Raw genomic sequence first — 14969 nt, 5'->3', positions numbered from 1 at the left:
ACAGTTATATGTAACATTAGTTTATATGACTGATCAGTATTACTGAGTTACATTAGTACAGTTAGTGTTATACACAGTTATATGTAACATTAGTTTATATGACTGATCAGTATTACTGAGTTACATTAGTACAGTTAGTGTTATACACAGTTATATGTAACATTAGTTTATATGACTGATCAGTATTACTGAGTTACATTAGTACAGTTAGTGTTATACACAGTTATATGTAACATTAGTTTATATGACTGATCAGTATTACTGAGTTACATTAGTACAGTGTTATACACAGTTATATGTAACAGTTTATATGACTGATCCGTATTACTGAGTTACATTAGTACAGTTAGTGTTATACACAGTTATATGTAACATTAGTTTATATGACTGATCAGTATTACTGAGTTACATTAGTACAGTTAGTGTTATACACAGTTATATGTAACATTAGTTTATATGACTGATCAGTATTACTGAGTTACATTAGTACAGTTAGTGTTATACACAGTTATATGTAACATTAGTTTATATGACTGATCAGTATTACTGAGTTACATTAGTACAGTTAGTGTTATACACAGTTATATGTAACATTAGTTTATATGACTGATCCGTATTACTGAGTTACATTAGTACAGTTAGTGTTATACACAGTTATATGTAACATTAGTTTATATGACTGATCAGTATTACTGAGTTACATTAGTACAGTTAGTGTTATACACAGTTATATGTAACATTAGTTTATATGACTGATCAGTATTACTGAGTTACATTAGTACAGTGTTATACACAGTTATATGTAACATTAGTTTATATGACTGATCAGTATTACTGAGTTACATTAGTACAGTGTTATACACAGTTATATGTAACATTAGTTTATATGACTGATCAGTATTACTGAGTTACATTAGTACAGTTAGTGTTATACACAGTTATATGTAACATTAGTTTATATGACTGATCAGTATTACTGAGTTACATTAGTACAGTTAGTGTTATACACAGTTATATGTAACATTAGTTTATATGACTGATCAGTATTACTGAGTTACATTAGTACAGTTAGTGTTATTCATTCATAGGGACTCATCTCATATAAATATGCTTTTAACACTGAAGAGCCAAACTGGATTTGCACTTGTGCTTTTGTTGAAGCCATAAGGACTATATCCATAGGGCTCTCAGCATGAAAGCTAAGTACCAAAAAGTTGTGTGCGTTTAATTCGGGTGACTATTTGAATCTGAGACCCTTTGTTTTTTGTGTCAAGGAGCTATCAGAGGGTTAAACAAAGTGTTTGATAGAATTAAGAGACTCGTTTCACCAATGAGCAAGTAGCGAACAGATTAACACTTTATACATGAGTGGAAGTTTATGGTTATACTGTGAAACAGAGCTGGTGTCGGCGCTGGTATCACTCACCCCACAGTCTGACTGTGCCGTCCTCACTCCCAGACAAGCACTCGCTCTGCTGCTCACGCAGTGACAGGCAATGGATGTAATCATCATGCCCCTCAAGATTCAGCTGCAGCGAGAGAAAAAACATAACTCACTGCCCCCTACTGACCATATACCCACGTTACACAGCAACCTCCTATAGAAAGTAACGCACACTGCCCCCTACTGACCATATACCCACATTACACAGCAACCTCCTATAGAAAGTTAAGCACATTGCCCCCCTACTGACCATATACCCACATTACACAGCAACCTCCTATAGAAAGTGACGCACACTGCCCCCCTACTGACCATATACCCACATTACACAGCAACCTCCTATTGAAAGTGACGCACACTGCCCCCTACTGACCATTTACCCACATTACACAGCAACCTCCTATAGAAAGTGACGCACACTGCCCCCCCTGACCATATACCCACATTACACAGCAACCTCCTATAGAAAGTGACGCACACTGCCCCCTACTGACCATATACCCACATTACACAGGAAACTCCTATAGAAAGTGACGCACACTGCCCCCTACTGACCATATACCCACATTACACAGCAACCTCCTATTGAAAGTGACGCACACTGCCCCCTACTGACCATTTACCCACATTACACAGCAACCTCCTATAGAAAGTGACGCACACTGCCCCCCCTGACCATATACCCACATTACACAGCAACCTCCTATAGAAAGTGACGCACACTGCCCCCTACTGACCATATACCCACATTACACAGCAGCCTCCTATAGAAAGTGACGCACACTGCCCCCTACTGACCATATACCCACATTACACAGCAACCTCCTATAGAAAGTGACGCACACTGCCCCCTACTGACCATATACCCACATTACACAGGAAACTCCTATAGAAAGTGACGCACACTGCCCCCTACTGACCATATACCCCCATTACACAGCAACCTCCTATAGTGACGCAAACTGCCCCCTACTGACCATATACCCACATTACACAGCAACCTCCTATAGAAAGTGACGCACACTGCCCCCCCTACTGACCATATACCCACATTACACAGCAACCTCCTATAGAAAGTGACGCACACTGCCCCCCCTACTGACCATATACCCACATTACACAGCAACCTCCTATAGAGAGTGACACACACTGCCCCCTACTGACCATATACCCACATTACACAGCAACCTGCTATAGAAAGTGATGCACACTGCCCCCTACTGACCATATACCCACATTACACAGCAACCTCCTATAGAAAGTGACGCACACTGCCCCCTACTGACCATAAACCCACATTACACAGCAACCTCCTATAGAAAGTGACGCACACTGCCCCCTACTGACCATAAACCCACATTACACAGCAACCTCCTATAGAAAGTGACGCACACTGCCCCCCCTACTGACCATATACCCACATTACACAGCAACCTCCTATAGAAAGTGACGCACACTGCCCCCCCTACTGACCATATACCCACATTACACAGCAACCTCCTATAGAAAGTGACGCACACTGCCCCCCCTACTGACCATATACCCACATTACACAGCAACCTCCTATAGAAAGTGACGCACACTGCCCCCCCTACTGACCATATACCCACATTACACAGCAACCTCCTATAGAAAATGAAGCACACTGCCCCCCCTGACCATATACCCACATTACACAGCAACCTCCTATAGAAAGTGACGCACACTGCCCCCTACTGACCATATACCCACATTACACAGCAACCTCCTATAGAAAGTGACGCACACTGCCCCCTACTGACCATATACCCACATGACACAGCAACCTCCTATAGAAAGTGACGCACACTGCGCCCTACTGACCATATACCCACATTACACAGCAACCTCCTATAGAAAGTGAAGCACACTGCCCCCTACTGACCATATACCCACATGACACAGCAACCTTCTATAGAAAGTGAAGCACACTGCCCCTACTGACCATATACCCATATTACCACACACAGTCACAGGTGAAAATCCCAGCACTCAAAAGAGGTGATGCACGTCTCTCCAAGGGTCACTACCCAGGACCCCAAATGATATCAAAACAGGCAGCAAGAGTGACAGGAATTAACTTTTATTAAAAAGTTACATAGACAAACAATACGGCAACGTTTCGGGAGGCTATCCCTTAATCATGCCATGCCAAACTAACAACTAACAAACATTACTGACTTTTATACTAATTTACCACTAGGTGGCACTCATGATCATTTTATATATTAACTCATTCATGACCTATACAGCAGTATATTAGATAATGTTACATAATTTTTCAACATGATAAGTACAAAGTCATTCTTAACTAGAATAAGCAGAATAATTACTCTAACTTGAAGATGAAAATCACCATAAATTGCCTAATAAATTCATACATCAAGGGTTAACTCTTATCTAGAAATGGGACTATAAAAAACAGAATTTATGCTTACCTGATAAATTACTTTCTCCAACGGTGTGTCCGGTCCACGGCGTCATCCTTACTTGTGGGATATTCTCTTCCCCAACAGGAAATGGCAAAGAGCCCAGCAAAGCTGGTCATATGATCCCTCCTAGGCTCCGCCTACCCCAGTCATTCGACCGACGTACAGGAGGAAATATGCATAGGAGAAACCATATGATACCGTGGTGACTGTAGTTAGAGAAAATAATTCATCAGACCTGATTAAAAAACCAGGGCGGGCCGTGGACCGGACACACCGTTGGAGAAAGTAATTTATCAGGTAAGCATAAATTCTGTTTTCTCCAACATAGGTGTGTCCGGTCCACGGCGTCATCCTTACTTGTGGGAACCAATACCAAAGCTTTAGGACATGGATGAAGGGAGGGAGCAAATCAGGTCACCTAAATGGAAGGCACCACGGCTTGCAAAACCTTTCTCCCAAAAATAGCCTCTGAAGAAGCAAAAGTATCAAATTTGTAAAATTTGGCAAAAGTGTGCAGTGAAGACCAAGTCGCTGCCTTACATATCTGGTCAACAGAAGCCTCGTTCTTGAAGGCCCATGTGGAAGCCACAGCCCTAGTGGAGTGAGCTGTGATTCTGTCAGGAGGCTGCCGTCCGGCAGTCTCATAAGCCAAACGGATAATGCTTTTAAGCCAAAAAGAAAGAGAGGTAGAAGTTGCTTTTTGACCTCTCCTTTTACCAGAATAAACAACAAACAAAGAAGAAGTTTGTCTGAAATCTTTAGTGGCCTCTAAATAGAATTTTAGAGCACGGACTACGTCCAAATTGTGTAACAAACGTTCCTTCTTTGAAACTGGATTCGGGCACAAAGAAGGTACAACTATCTCCTGGTTAATATTCTTGTTGGAAACAACTTTCGGAAGAAAACCAGGCTTAGTACGCAAAACCACCTTATCTGCATGGAACACCAGATAGGGCGGAGAACACTGCAGAGCAGATAACTCAGAAACTCTTCTAGCAGAAGAAATTGCAACCAAAAACAAAACTTTCCAAGATAATAACTTAATATCTACGGAATGTAAGGGTTCAAACGGAACCCCTTGAAGAACTGAAAGAACTAGATTAAGACTCCAGGGAGGAGTCAAAGGTCTGTAAACAGGCTTGATTCTAACCAGAGCCTGAACAAACGCTTGAACGTCTGGCACAGCTGCCAGCCTCTTGTGAAGTAAAACAGATAACGCAGAAATCTGCCCCTTCAGAGAACTTGCAGATAATCCCTTCTCCAAACCCTCTTGAAGAAAGGATAAAATCCTAGGGATTTTTATCTTGTTCCATGGGAATCCTTTAGATTCACACCAATAGATATATTTTTTCCATATCTTATGGTAAATTTTTCTAGTTAAAATCAAGCGTTCAATCTCCAAACAGTCAGTTGGAGAGAAACCAGATTCGGATGTTCGAATGGACCTTGAACAAGAAGGTCCTGTCTCAAAGGTAGCTTCCATGGTGGAGCCGATGACATATTCACCAGGTCTGCATACCAAGTCCTGCATGGCCACGCAGGAGCTATCAAGATCACCGAAGCCCTCTCCTGGTTGATCCTGGCTACCAGCCTGGGAATGAGAGGAAACGGTGGGAAAACATAAGCTAGGTTGAAGGTCCGAGGTGCTACTAGTGCATCTACTAGAGTCGCCTTGGGATCCCTGGATCTGGACCCGTAACAAGGAACCTTGAAGTTCTAACGAGATGCCATCAGATCCATGTCTGGAATGCCCCATAATTGAGTTATTTGGGCAAAGATTTCCAGGTGGAGTTCCCACTCCCCCGGATGGAATGTCTGACGACTCAGAAAATCCGCTTCCCAATTTTCCACCCCTGGGATGTGGATTGCAGACAAGTGGCAGGAGTGATCCTCCGCCCATTGAATTATCTTGGTCACTTCCTCCATCGCCAGGGAACTCCTTGTTCCCCCCTGATGGTTGATATATGCAACTGTCGTCATGTTGTCTGATTGAAACCTTATGAATTTGGCCTTTGCTAGATGAGGCCAAGCTTTGAGAGCATTGAATATCGCTCTTAGTTCCAGGATGTTTATCGGGAGAAGAGATTCTTCCCGAGACCATAGACCCTGAGCTTTCAGGGGTTCCCAGACCGCGCCCCAGCCCACCAGACTGGCGTCGGTCGTGACAATGACCCACTCTGGTCTGCGGAAGCTCATTCCCTGTGACAGATTGTCCGGGGTCAGCCACCAACGGAGTGAATCTCTGGTCCTTTGATCTACTTGAATCGTTGGAGACAAGTCTGTATAATCCCCATTCCACTGTCTGAGCATGCACAGTTGTAATGGTCTTAGATGAATTTGTGCAAAAGGAACTATGTCCATTGCTGCAACCATCAATCCTATTACTTCCATGCACTGCGCTATGGAAGGACGAAGAACAGAATGAAGAACTTGACAAGAGCTTAGAAGTTTTGATTTTCTGACCTCTGTCAGAAAAATTCTCATTTCTAAGGAGTCTATTATTGTTCCCAAGAAGGGAACTCTCGTCGACGGGGAAAGAGAGCTTTTTTCTATGTTTACTTTCCATCCGTGAGATCTGAGAAAGGCTAGGACGATGTCCGTATGAGCTTTTGACAGAGACGCCGCTTGAATCAGGATGTCGTCCAAGTACGGTACTACTGCAATGCCCCTTGGTCTTAGAACCGCTAGAAGGGACCCTAGTACCTTTGTGAAAATTCTCGGAGCAGTGGCTAATCCGAAAGGAAGTGCCACAAACGGGTAATGCTTGTCCAGAAAAGCGAACCTTAGGAACTGATGATGTTCCTTGTGGATAGGAATATGGAGGTACGCATCCTTTAAATCCACTGTGGTCATAAATTGACCTTCCTGGATGGTAGGAAGGATCGTTCGAATGGTTTCCATTTTGAATGATGGAACCCTGAGAAATTTGTTTAGGATCTTGAGATCTAGAATTGGTCTGAACGTTCCCTCTTTTTTGGGAACTATGAACAGGTTGGAGTAAAACCCCATCCCTTGTTCTCTTATTGGAACTGGATGAATTACTCCCATCCTTAACAGGTCTTCTACACAATGTAAGAATGCCTGTCTTTTTATTTGGTTTGAAGATAATTGAGACCTGTGGAACCTTCCCCTTGGGGGTAGTTCCTTGAATTCCAGGAGATAACCTTGAGAAACTATTTCTAGTGCCCAAGGATCCTGAACATCTCTTGCCCAGGCCTGAGCAAAGAGAGAAAGTCTGCCCCCCACCAGATCCGGTCCCGGATCGGGGGCCATCCCTTCATGCTGTTTTGGTAGCAGTGGCGGGCTTCTTGGCCTGCTTACCCTTGTTCCAGCCTTGCATCGGTCTCCAGGCTGGTTTGGGTTGAGAAGTATTACCCTCTTGCTTAGAGGATGTAGAAGTAGAGGCTGGTCCGTTTCTGCGAAAGGGACGAAAATTAGGCTTATTTCTAGCCTTAAAAGACCTATCCTGAGGAAGGGCGTGGCCCTTTCCTCCGGTGATGTCTGAAATAATCTCTTTCAAATCAGGACCAAACAGTGTTTTGCCCTTGAAAGGGATGTTAAGCAATTTTGTCTTGGAAGACACATCCGCTGACCAAGACTTTAGCCAGAGCGCTCTGCGCGCCACGATAGCAAACCCTGAATTTTTCGCAGCTAATCTCGCTAATTGCAAAGCGGCATCTAGAATAAAAGAGTTAGCCAATTTAAGTGCATGAACTCTGTCCATAATCTCATACGAAGATTCCTTATCGAGCGACTTTTCTAGTTCTTCGAACCAGAAACACGCTGCCGTAGTGACAGGAACAATGCATGAAATTGGTTGAAGAAGGTAACCTTGCTGAACAAACATTCTTTTAAGCAAACCCTCTAATTTTTTATCCATAGGATCTTTAAAAGCACAATTATCTTCTATGGGAATAGTAGTGCGTTTGTTTAGAGTAGAGACCGCCCCCTCGACCTTAGGGACTGTCTGCCATAAGTCCTTCCTGGGGTCGACCATAGGAAATAATTTCTTAAATATAGGGGGAGGCACAAAAGGTATGCCGGGCCTTTCCCATTCCTTGTTTACTATGTCCGCCACCCGCTTGGGTATAGGAAAAACATCGGGGGGCACCGGAACCTCTAGGAACTTGTCCATCTTACATAATTTCTCTGGAATGACCAAATTGTCACAATCATCCAGAGTAGATAATACCTCCTTAAGCAGTGCGCGGAGATGTTCTAATTTAAATTTAAATGTTACAACATCAGGTTCAGCTTGTTGAGAAATTTTCCCTGAATCTGAAATTTCTCCCTCAGACAAAACCTCCCTCCAGGCCCCTTCAGATTGGTGTGAGGGTATGTCAGAAGCGTTATCATCAGCGTCCTCTTGCTCTTCAGTGTTTAAAACAGAGCAATCGCGCTTTCTTTGATAAGTAGGCATTTTAGATAAAATATTTTTAATAGAATTATCCATAACAGCCGTTAATTGTTGCATAGTAATAAGTATTGGCGCACTAGATGTACTAGGGGCCTCTTGTGTGGGCAAAACTGGTGTAGACAGAAGGGGGTGATGCAGTACCATGCTTACTCTCCTCATCTGAAGAATCATCTTGGGCACTATTATTATCTGTGGCATCATTGTCCCTACTTTGTTTGGACACCATGTCACAATTATCACATATATTTAAATGGGGAGACACATTGGCATTCATACATATAGAACATCGTTTATCTGATGGTTCAGACATGTTAAACAGGCTTAAACTTGTCAACAAAGCACAAAAAACGTTTTAAAATAAAACCGTTACTGTCACTTTAAATTTTAAACAGAACACACTTTATTACTGAATATGCGAAAAAGTATGAAGCAATTGTTCAAAATTCACCAAAATTTCACCACAGTGTCTTAAAGCCTTAAAAGTATTGCCAACCAAATTTGAAAGCTTTAACCCTTAAAATAACGGAACCGGAGCCGTTTTTACATTTAACCCCTATACAGTCCCAGGAATCTGCTTTGCCGAGACCCAACCAAGCCCAGAGGGGAATACGATACCAAATGACGCCTTCTATAAGCTTTTTCAGTGGATCCTAGCTCCTCACACATGCATCTGCATGCCTTGCCTTCCAAAAACAACTGCGCATTAGTGGCGCGAAAATGAGGCTCTGCCTATGACTAGAGAAGGCCCCCATCTGAAAAAGGTGTCCATACAGTGCCTGCCGTTTTTTAACAACAATCCCCAAGATTATAATAACTATAAAGCGCTATAATCTGTCAAATATGCTTAGCAAGTAATCGTTTTAGCCCAGAAAAACGTCTACCAGTTTTTTAAGCCCTTATAAAGCCTTTATTCTTATACTTAATCTAAGAAAATGGCTTACCGGTCCCCATAGGGAAAATGACAGCCTTCCAGCATTACCAAGTCATGTTAGAAATGTGGCCATCATACCTCAGGCAGAAAAGTCTGCCAACTGCTTCCCCCAACTGAAGTTACTTCATCTCAACAGTCCTGTGTGGAAACAGCAATCGATTTTAGTAACGTCTGCTAAAATCATCTTCCTCTCACAAACAGAAATCTTCTTCTCTTTTCTGTTTCAGAGTAAATAGTACATACCAGCACTATTTTAAAATAACAAACACTTGATTGAAGAATAAAACTACATTTAAACACCAAAAAACTCTTAGCCATCTCCGTGGAGATGTTGCCTGTGCAACGGCAAAGAGAATGACTGGGGTAGGCGGAGCCTAGGAGGGATCATATGACCAGCTTTGCTGGGCTCTTTGCCATTTCCTGTTGGGGAAGAGAATATCCCACAAGTAAGGATGACGCCGTGGACCGGAAACACCTATGTTGGAGAAACACAGACAAGTCCCAATCTTTATTTAAACCTTTAGGCTCAAGGGACCCTAATTCATAAATCCAAAAGGATTCTCTCTGCTTAAGGCGTAGCTCCCTGTCTCCCCCTCTACGTGCTACTTCAATATGGTCAATGATTTGAAATTTAAGTTGACTAATGGAATGACCATTAGCTAGAGGGGCTTTTTAATTACCTGTGCGGATATTAATTTTATGTTCTATAATCCGATCTTTAGCAGATCTAGTGGACTCACCTATATAAACACCCCCACATGGACATTTGATCATATAAATTATAAATGTAGTTAAATATGTAAAAAAAAAAAACATTGATAAAATAATTTTTAGCAGTGTGTGGGTGATAAAATATGGGACCTTTAGTCATGTTACTACAAGATGAACATCCTAGAAAGGGATAACAACCCTCATTTTTAGAGGTAATATATCGGGGGGCTAGTTTTGACTCTAGGGCCCACATCTGCTTTTATCAATTTCTTTTGGATATTCATACCATTTTTAAAGGCTGGCATCGGATGAACTTGGAATTCTGCTATATTCGGATTGCATCTAGCTAACACATCCCAGGGTTTCTTAATAATTCTCTGAATCTCAGAGCTCTGAATTATATTCAGACACAAAATAGCAATCTTTGATTTTTATCATCTACCTTTTCAGACTTATTTTTATTTTTATCTTTTACTGACAACAAATCTGGTCTAGGTATAGATCTCACTAAATTGATCTCTTCATTAATTAATTTATCTGGATATCCTCTCTCCTTAAATCTATTCCCCATCTCCTCAAGCCTTTTATCTACAATACTCTCATCTGAGACAATCTTACAAACACGTAAGAGTTGACTATGGGGAAGAGATCTAATCAGGGAGGAAGGGTGGGCACTATCAAATCTTAAAAGGCTATTACGATCAGTACTTTTTCTAAAAAGATCAGTTTTAAATGAGTTGCCTTCTTTGATTACTCTTACGTCAAGAAAGTCTAGGTATTCCTCACTCCAGACTAATTTAAACTTTATATGATTGGTGGATGAATTTAATTCATTTACAAAGTCTACCAGGGTTCCAACGTCGCCAAGCCATACTCCACATATGTCATCGATATATCGCCACCAGGTGGCGCCATATCGAATGAACATACTGTTGGAGAAAATATATTTTTCTTCATATAAATTCATAAATATGTTCGCATAATTAGGGGCGACGTTGGAACCCATGCAGTCCCCTGGAGCTGGAGGAAATAATCATATAATATAATAAATAACAATTGCATAAAAAAATCAATTTGAGCCTGATTATATTTAATGTCAGATGTTAAAACCGAATATACAGAGTCAATACCACTAGTATGTGTGATGTTTGTATATAAACTCTCTACATCTAAACTAAACATGATGCATTTAGTGGTGGGGATTCCAAGGCATTAAAGGGACACTCAAGTCAAAATTAAACTTCATGATTCAGATACAGCATGCAATTTTAAACAACTTTCCAATTTACTTCCATTAACAAAATGTGCACAGTCTTTTTATATTTACACTTTTTGAGTCACCAACTCCTACTGAGCATCTGCAAGAATACACAGCATATACGTATATGCATTTGTGATTGGCTGATGGCTGTCACATGATACAGGGGGAGTGGAAATATAACTTTGCAAATTATTTAACAAAAACTACTCATTTAAAGTTCAGACTAAGTGCTATTGCATTGTCTTCTTATCATGCATTTGTTGATTATGCAAATCTACAGTGAGCAGAAAGTCTCCTGTGTCTTTAATAAAGGAGTTAGAGATCTCAACATAGGGGGGGAGAATTTTATCAAGAAATATGGAAATATTAGTAAACACTGAATTAGTGCTGGCCACAATAGGGCGACCCAGGGGATTAGCTAGATTTGTATGCACTTTAGGGAGTGAATAAATTACAGGAGTACATGGGTGGTCAGTTTTCCAAAACAATTTAACATCTTTACCTATAAAGCCATTTTTATCGGTTGTTGTAACTATTTCCCTTTGGATTTTATGCAATTCTCATATACACTGTAGGGTCATCAAGTTGTTGTCTGATTTCATTAACATAGTAATCTTTATCCAAGACTACAACTGCCCCTCCCTTATCAGCCCCTCCCAGGATAATTTCTGGGTTATCTTGTAATCCCTGCATTGCTTTAAATTGTCCATTAGACATATTAGCTTAAATTCGTTACCAATATTACCATACTTTACCACTTTATTTTGTAAATTCTCTATATCTATTTGCACTCAGGTGACAAATGTTTCAACACTGATTAACAACCCCAGGGATAAAGCGATTATCTGCCCCCTACTGACCATATACCCACATTACACAGCAATCTTCTATAGAAAGTGACACACTGCCCCCTACTGACAATATACCCACATTACACAGCTACCTCCTATTGAAAGTGACGCACACAGCCCCCTACTGACCATATACCCACATTACACAGCGACGACCTATTGAAAGTGACGCACACTGCCCCCTACTGACCATTTACCCACATTACACAGCAACCTCCTATAGAAAGTGACACACTGCCCCCTACTGACAATATACCCACATTACACAGCAATCTACTATAGAAAGTGACACTGCCCCCTACTGACAATATACCCACATTACACAGCTACCTCCTATTGAAAGTGACGCACACAGCCCCCTACTGACCATATACCCACATTACACAGCAACCTCCTATAGAAAGTGACACACTGCCCCCTACTGACAATATACCCACATTACACAGCAATCTACTATAGAAAGTGACACACTGCCCCCTACTGACAATATACCCACATTACACAGCTACCTCCTATTGAAAGTGACGCACACAGCCCCCTACTGACCATATACCCACATTACACAGCAACCTCCTATAGAAAGTGACGCACACTACACCCTACTGACCATATACCCACATTACACAACAACCTCCTATAGAAAGTGACTCACACTACACCCTACTGACCATATACCCACATTACACAGCAATCTACTATAGAAAGTGACGCACACTGCCCCCTACTGACCATATACCCACATTACACAGCAACCTCCTATAGAAAGTGACACACACTGCCCCCTACTGACCATATACCCACATTACACAGCAACCTCCTATTGAAAGTGACGCACACTGCCCCCTACTGATCATTTACCCACATTACACAGCAACCTCCTATAGAAAGTGAGGCACACTGCCCCCTACTGACCATATACCCACATTACACAGCAACCTCCTATAGAAAGTGAGGCACACTGCCCCCTACTGACCATATACCCACATTACACAGCAAATTACTATAGAAAGTGACGCACACTGCCCCCCCTGACCATATACCCACATTACACAGCAACCTCCTATAGAAAGTGACGCACACTGCCCCCTACTGACCATAAACCCACATTACACAGCAACCTCCTATAGAAAGTGAAACACACTGCCCCCTACTGACCATATACCCACATTACACAAAAAAAATAAGTTTACTGCCCCCTATAGGACACTTACTGTAAATGCTCCTGTTTCAAGATCCATGGAGTGAATCCTGCAGCTTCCCCCAGCAAGGAGGAGAGACTCATCCTGAGGGGCAGAAAATTGAGATTGTGAGTAAGGAGAGGAGAGAAAGAGGAAAGAAAGAGAAGGAGCAGCATAGGGCGTCTCTCACCTTCTTGTTCAGAACCAGACTGTTGATTTCAGGAGTCTCTAAACTGCTTCTGAGGCAAATTAATTAGGAATTAATAAAATGATGCACATTGCCCCCTACTTGACCACACACAGTAACCTCACCTGCTGGGAGCTTATTAGCTATAATCATACAGAATATAACACACTGCCCCCTACTGACCACACCTACCCCCTACAGTAACCTCACCTGCTGGGAGCCTATTAGCTATAATCATACAGAATATAACACACTGCCCCCTACTGACCACACACAGTAACCTCTCATCTGCTGGGAGCTTATTAGCTATAATCATACAGAATATAACACATTGCCCCCTACTGACCACACACAGTAACCTCACCTGCTGGGAGCTTATTAGCTATAATCATACAGAATATAACACACTGCCCCCTACTGACCACACACAGTAATCTCACCTGCTGGGAGCCTATTAGCTATAATCATACAGAATATAACACACTGCCCCCTACTGACCACACACAGTAACCTCACCTGCTGGGAGCTCGTCTATTAGCTATAATCATACAGAATATATAACACACTGCCCCCTACTGACCACACACAGTAACCTCATCTGCTGGCAGTCTATTAGCTATAATCATACAGAATATAACACACTACCCCCTACTGACCACACACAGTAACCTCACCTGCTGGCAGCCTATTAGCTATAATCATACAGAATATTTAACACACTGCCCCCTACTGACCACATACAGTAGCCACGCCTGCTGGGAGCTCGTCTATTAGCTATAATCATACAGAATATAACACACTGCCCCCTACTGACCACACACAGTAGCCACGCCTGCTGGGAGCACGTCTATTAGCTATAATCATACAGAATATAACACACTGCCCCCTACTGACCACACACAGTAGCCACGCCTGCTGGGAGCTTATTAGCTATAATCATACAGAATATAACACACTGCCCCCTACTGACCACACACAGTAGCCACGCCTGCTGGGAGCACGTCTATTAGCTATAATCATACAGAATATAACACACTGCCCCCTACTGACCACACACAGTAGCCACGCCTGCTGGGAGCACGTCTATTAGCTATAATCATACAGAATATAACACACTGCCCCCTACTGACCACACACAGTAACCTCATCTGCTGGCAGCTTGTCTATTACCTATAATCATACATAATACAGTATAATGACCCCTACTGACCACACGCAGTAACCTCGCCTGCTGGGAGCTTATTAGCTATAACCATACAGAATATAACACACTACCCCCTACTGACCACACACAGTAACCTCACCTGCTGGGAGCTTATTAGCTATAACCATACAGAATATAACACACTACCCCCTACTGACCACACACAGTAACCTCACCTGCTGGCAGCTTGTCTATTACCTATAATCATACATAATACAGTATAATGACCCCTACTGACCACACGCAGTAACCTCACCTGCTGGCAGCTTGTCTATTAGCTATAACCATACAGAATATAACACACTGCCCCCTACTGACCACACAAAGTAACCTCA

The 14969-nt window shown here is 42.1% G+C and overlaps 1 protein-coding gene across 2 annotated transcripts in view; it reads right to left on the bottom strand.

Moving 5' to 3' along the window:
* THOC6 (THO complex subunit 6) overlaps positions 1-14969 on the bottom strand; it is a gene marked incomplete in the record, with an annotated part of 63902 nt that overhangs the window by 10817 nt on the left and 38116 nt on the right. The window contains 3 exon segments of one of the 2 annotated variants that reach the window (XM_053695052.1): positions 1427-1529; positions 13277-13348; positions 13434-13482. In XM_053695052.1, the coding sequence (XP_053551027.1) occupies positions 1427-1529; positions 13277-13348; positions 13434-13482 (224 nt within the window). 2 annotated transcript variants of the gene reach the window in all.

This window comes from Bombina bombina, chromosome 11 (genome assembly GCF_027579735.1).
Source record: "Bombina bombina isolate aBomBom1 chromosome 11, aBomBom1.pri, whole genome shotgun sequence".
Taxonomy (NCBI): Eukaryota; Metazoa; Chordata; class Amphibia; order Anura; family Bombinatoridae; genus Bombina; species Bombina bombina.
The sequence above is the reverse complement of the archived record's forward strand: the minus strand, read 5'-3'. Positions and strand labels throughout refer to the sequence as shown.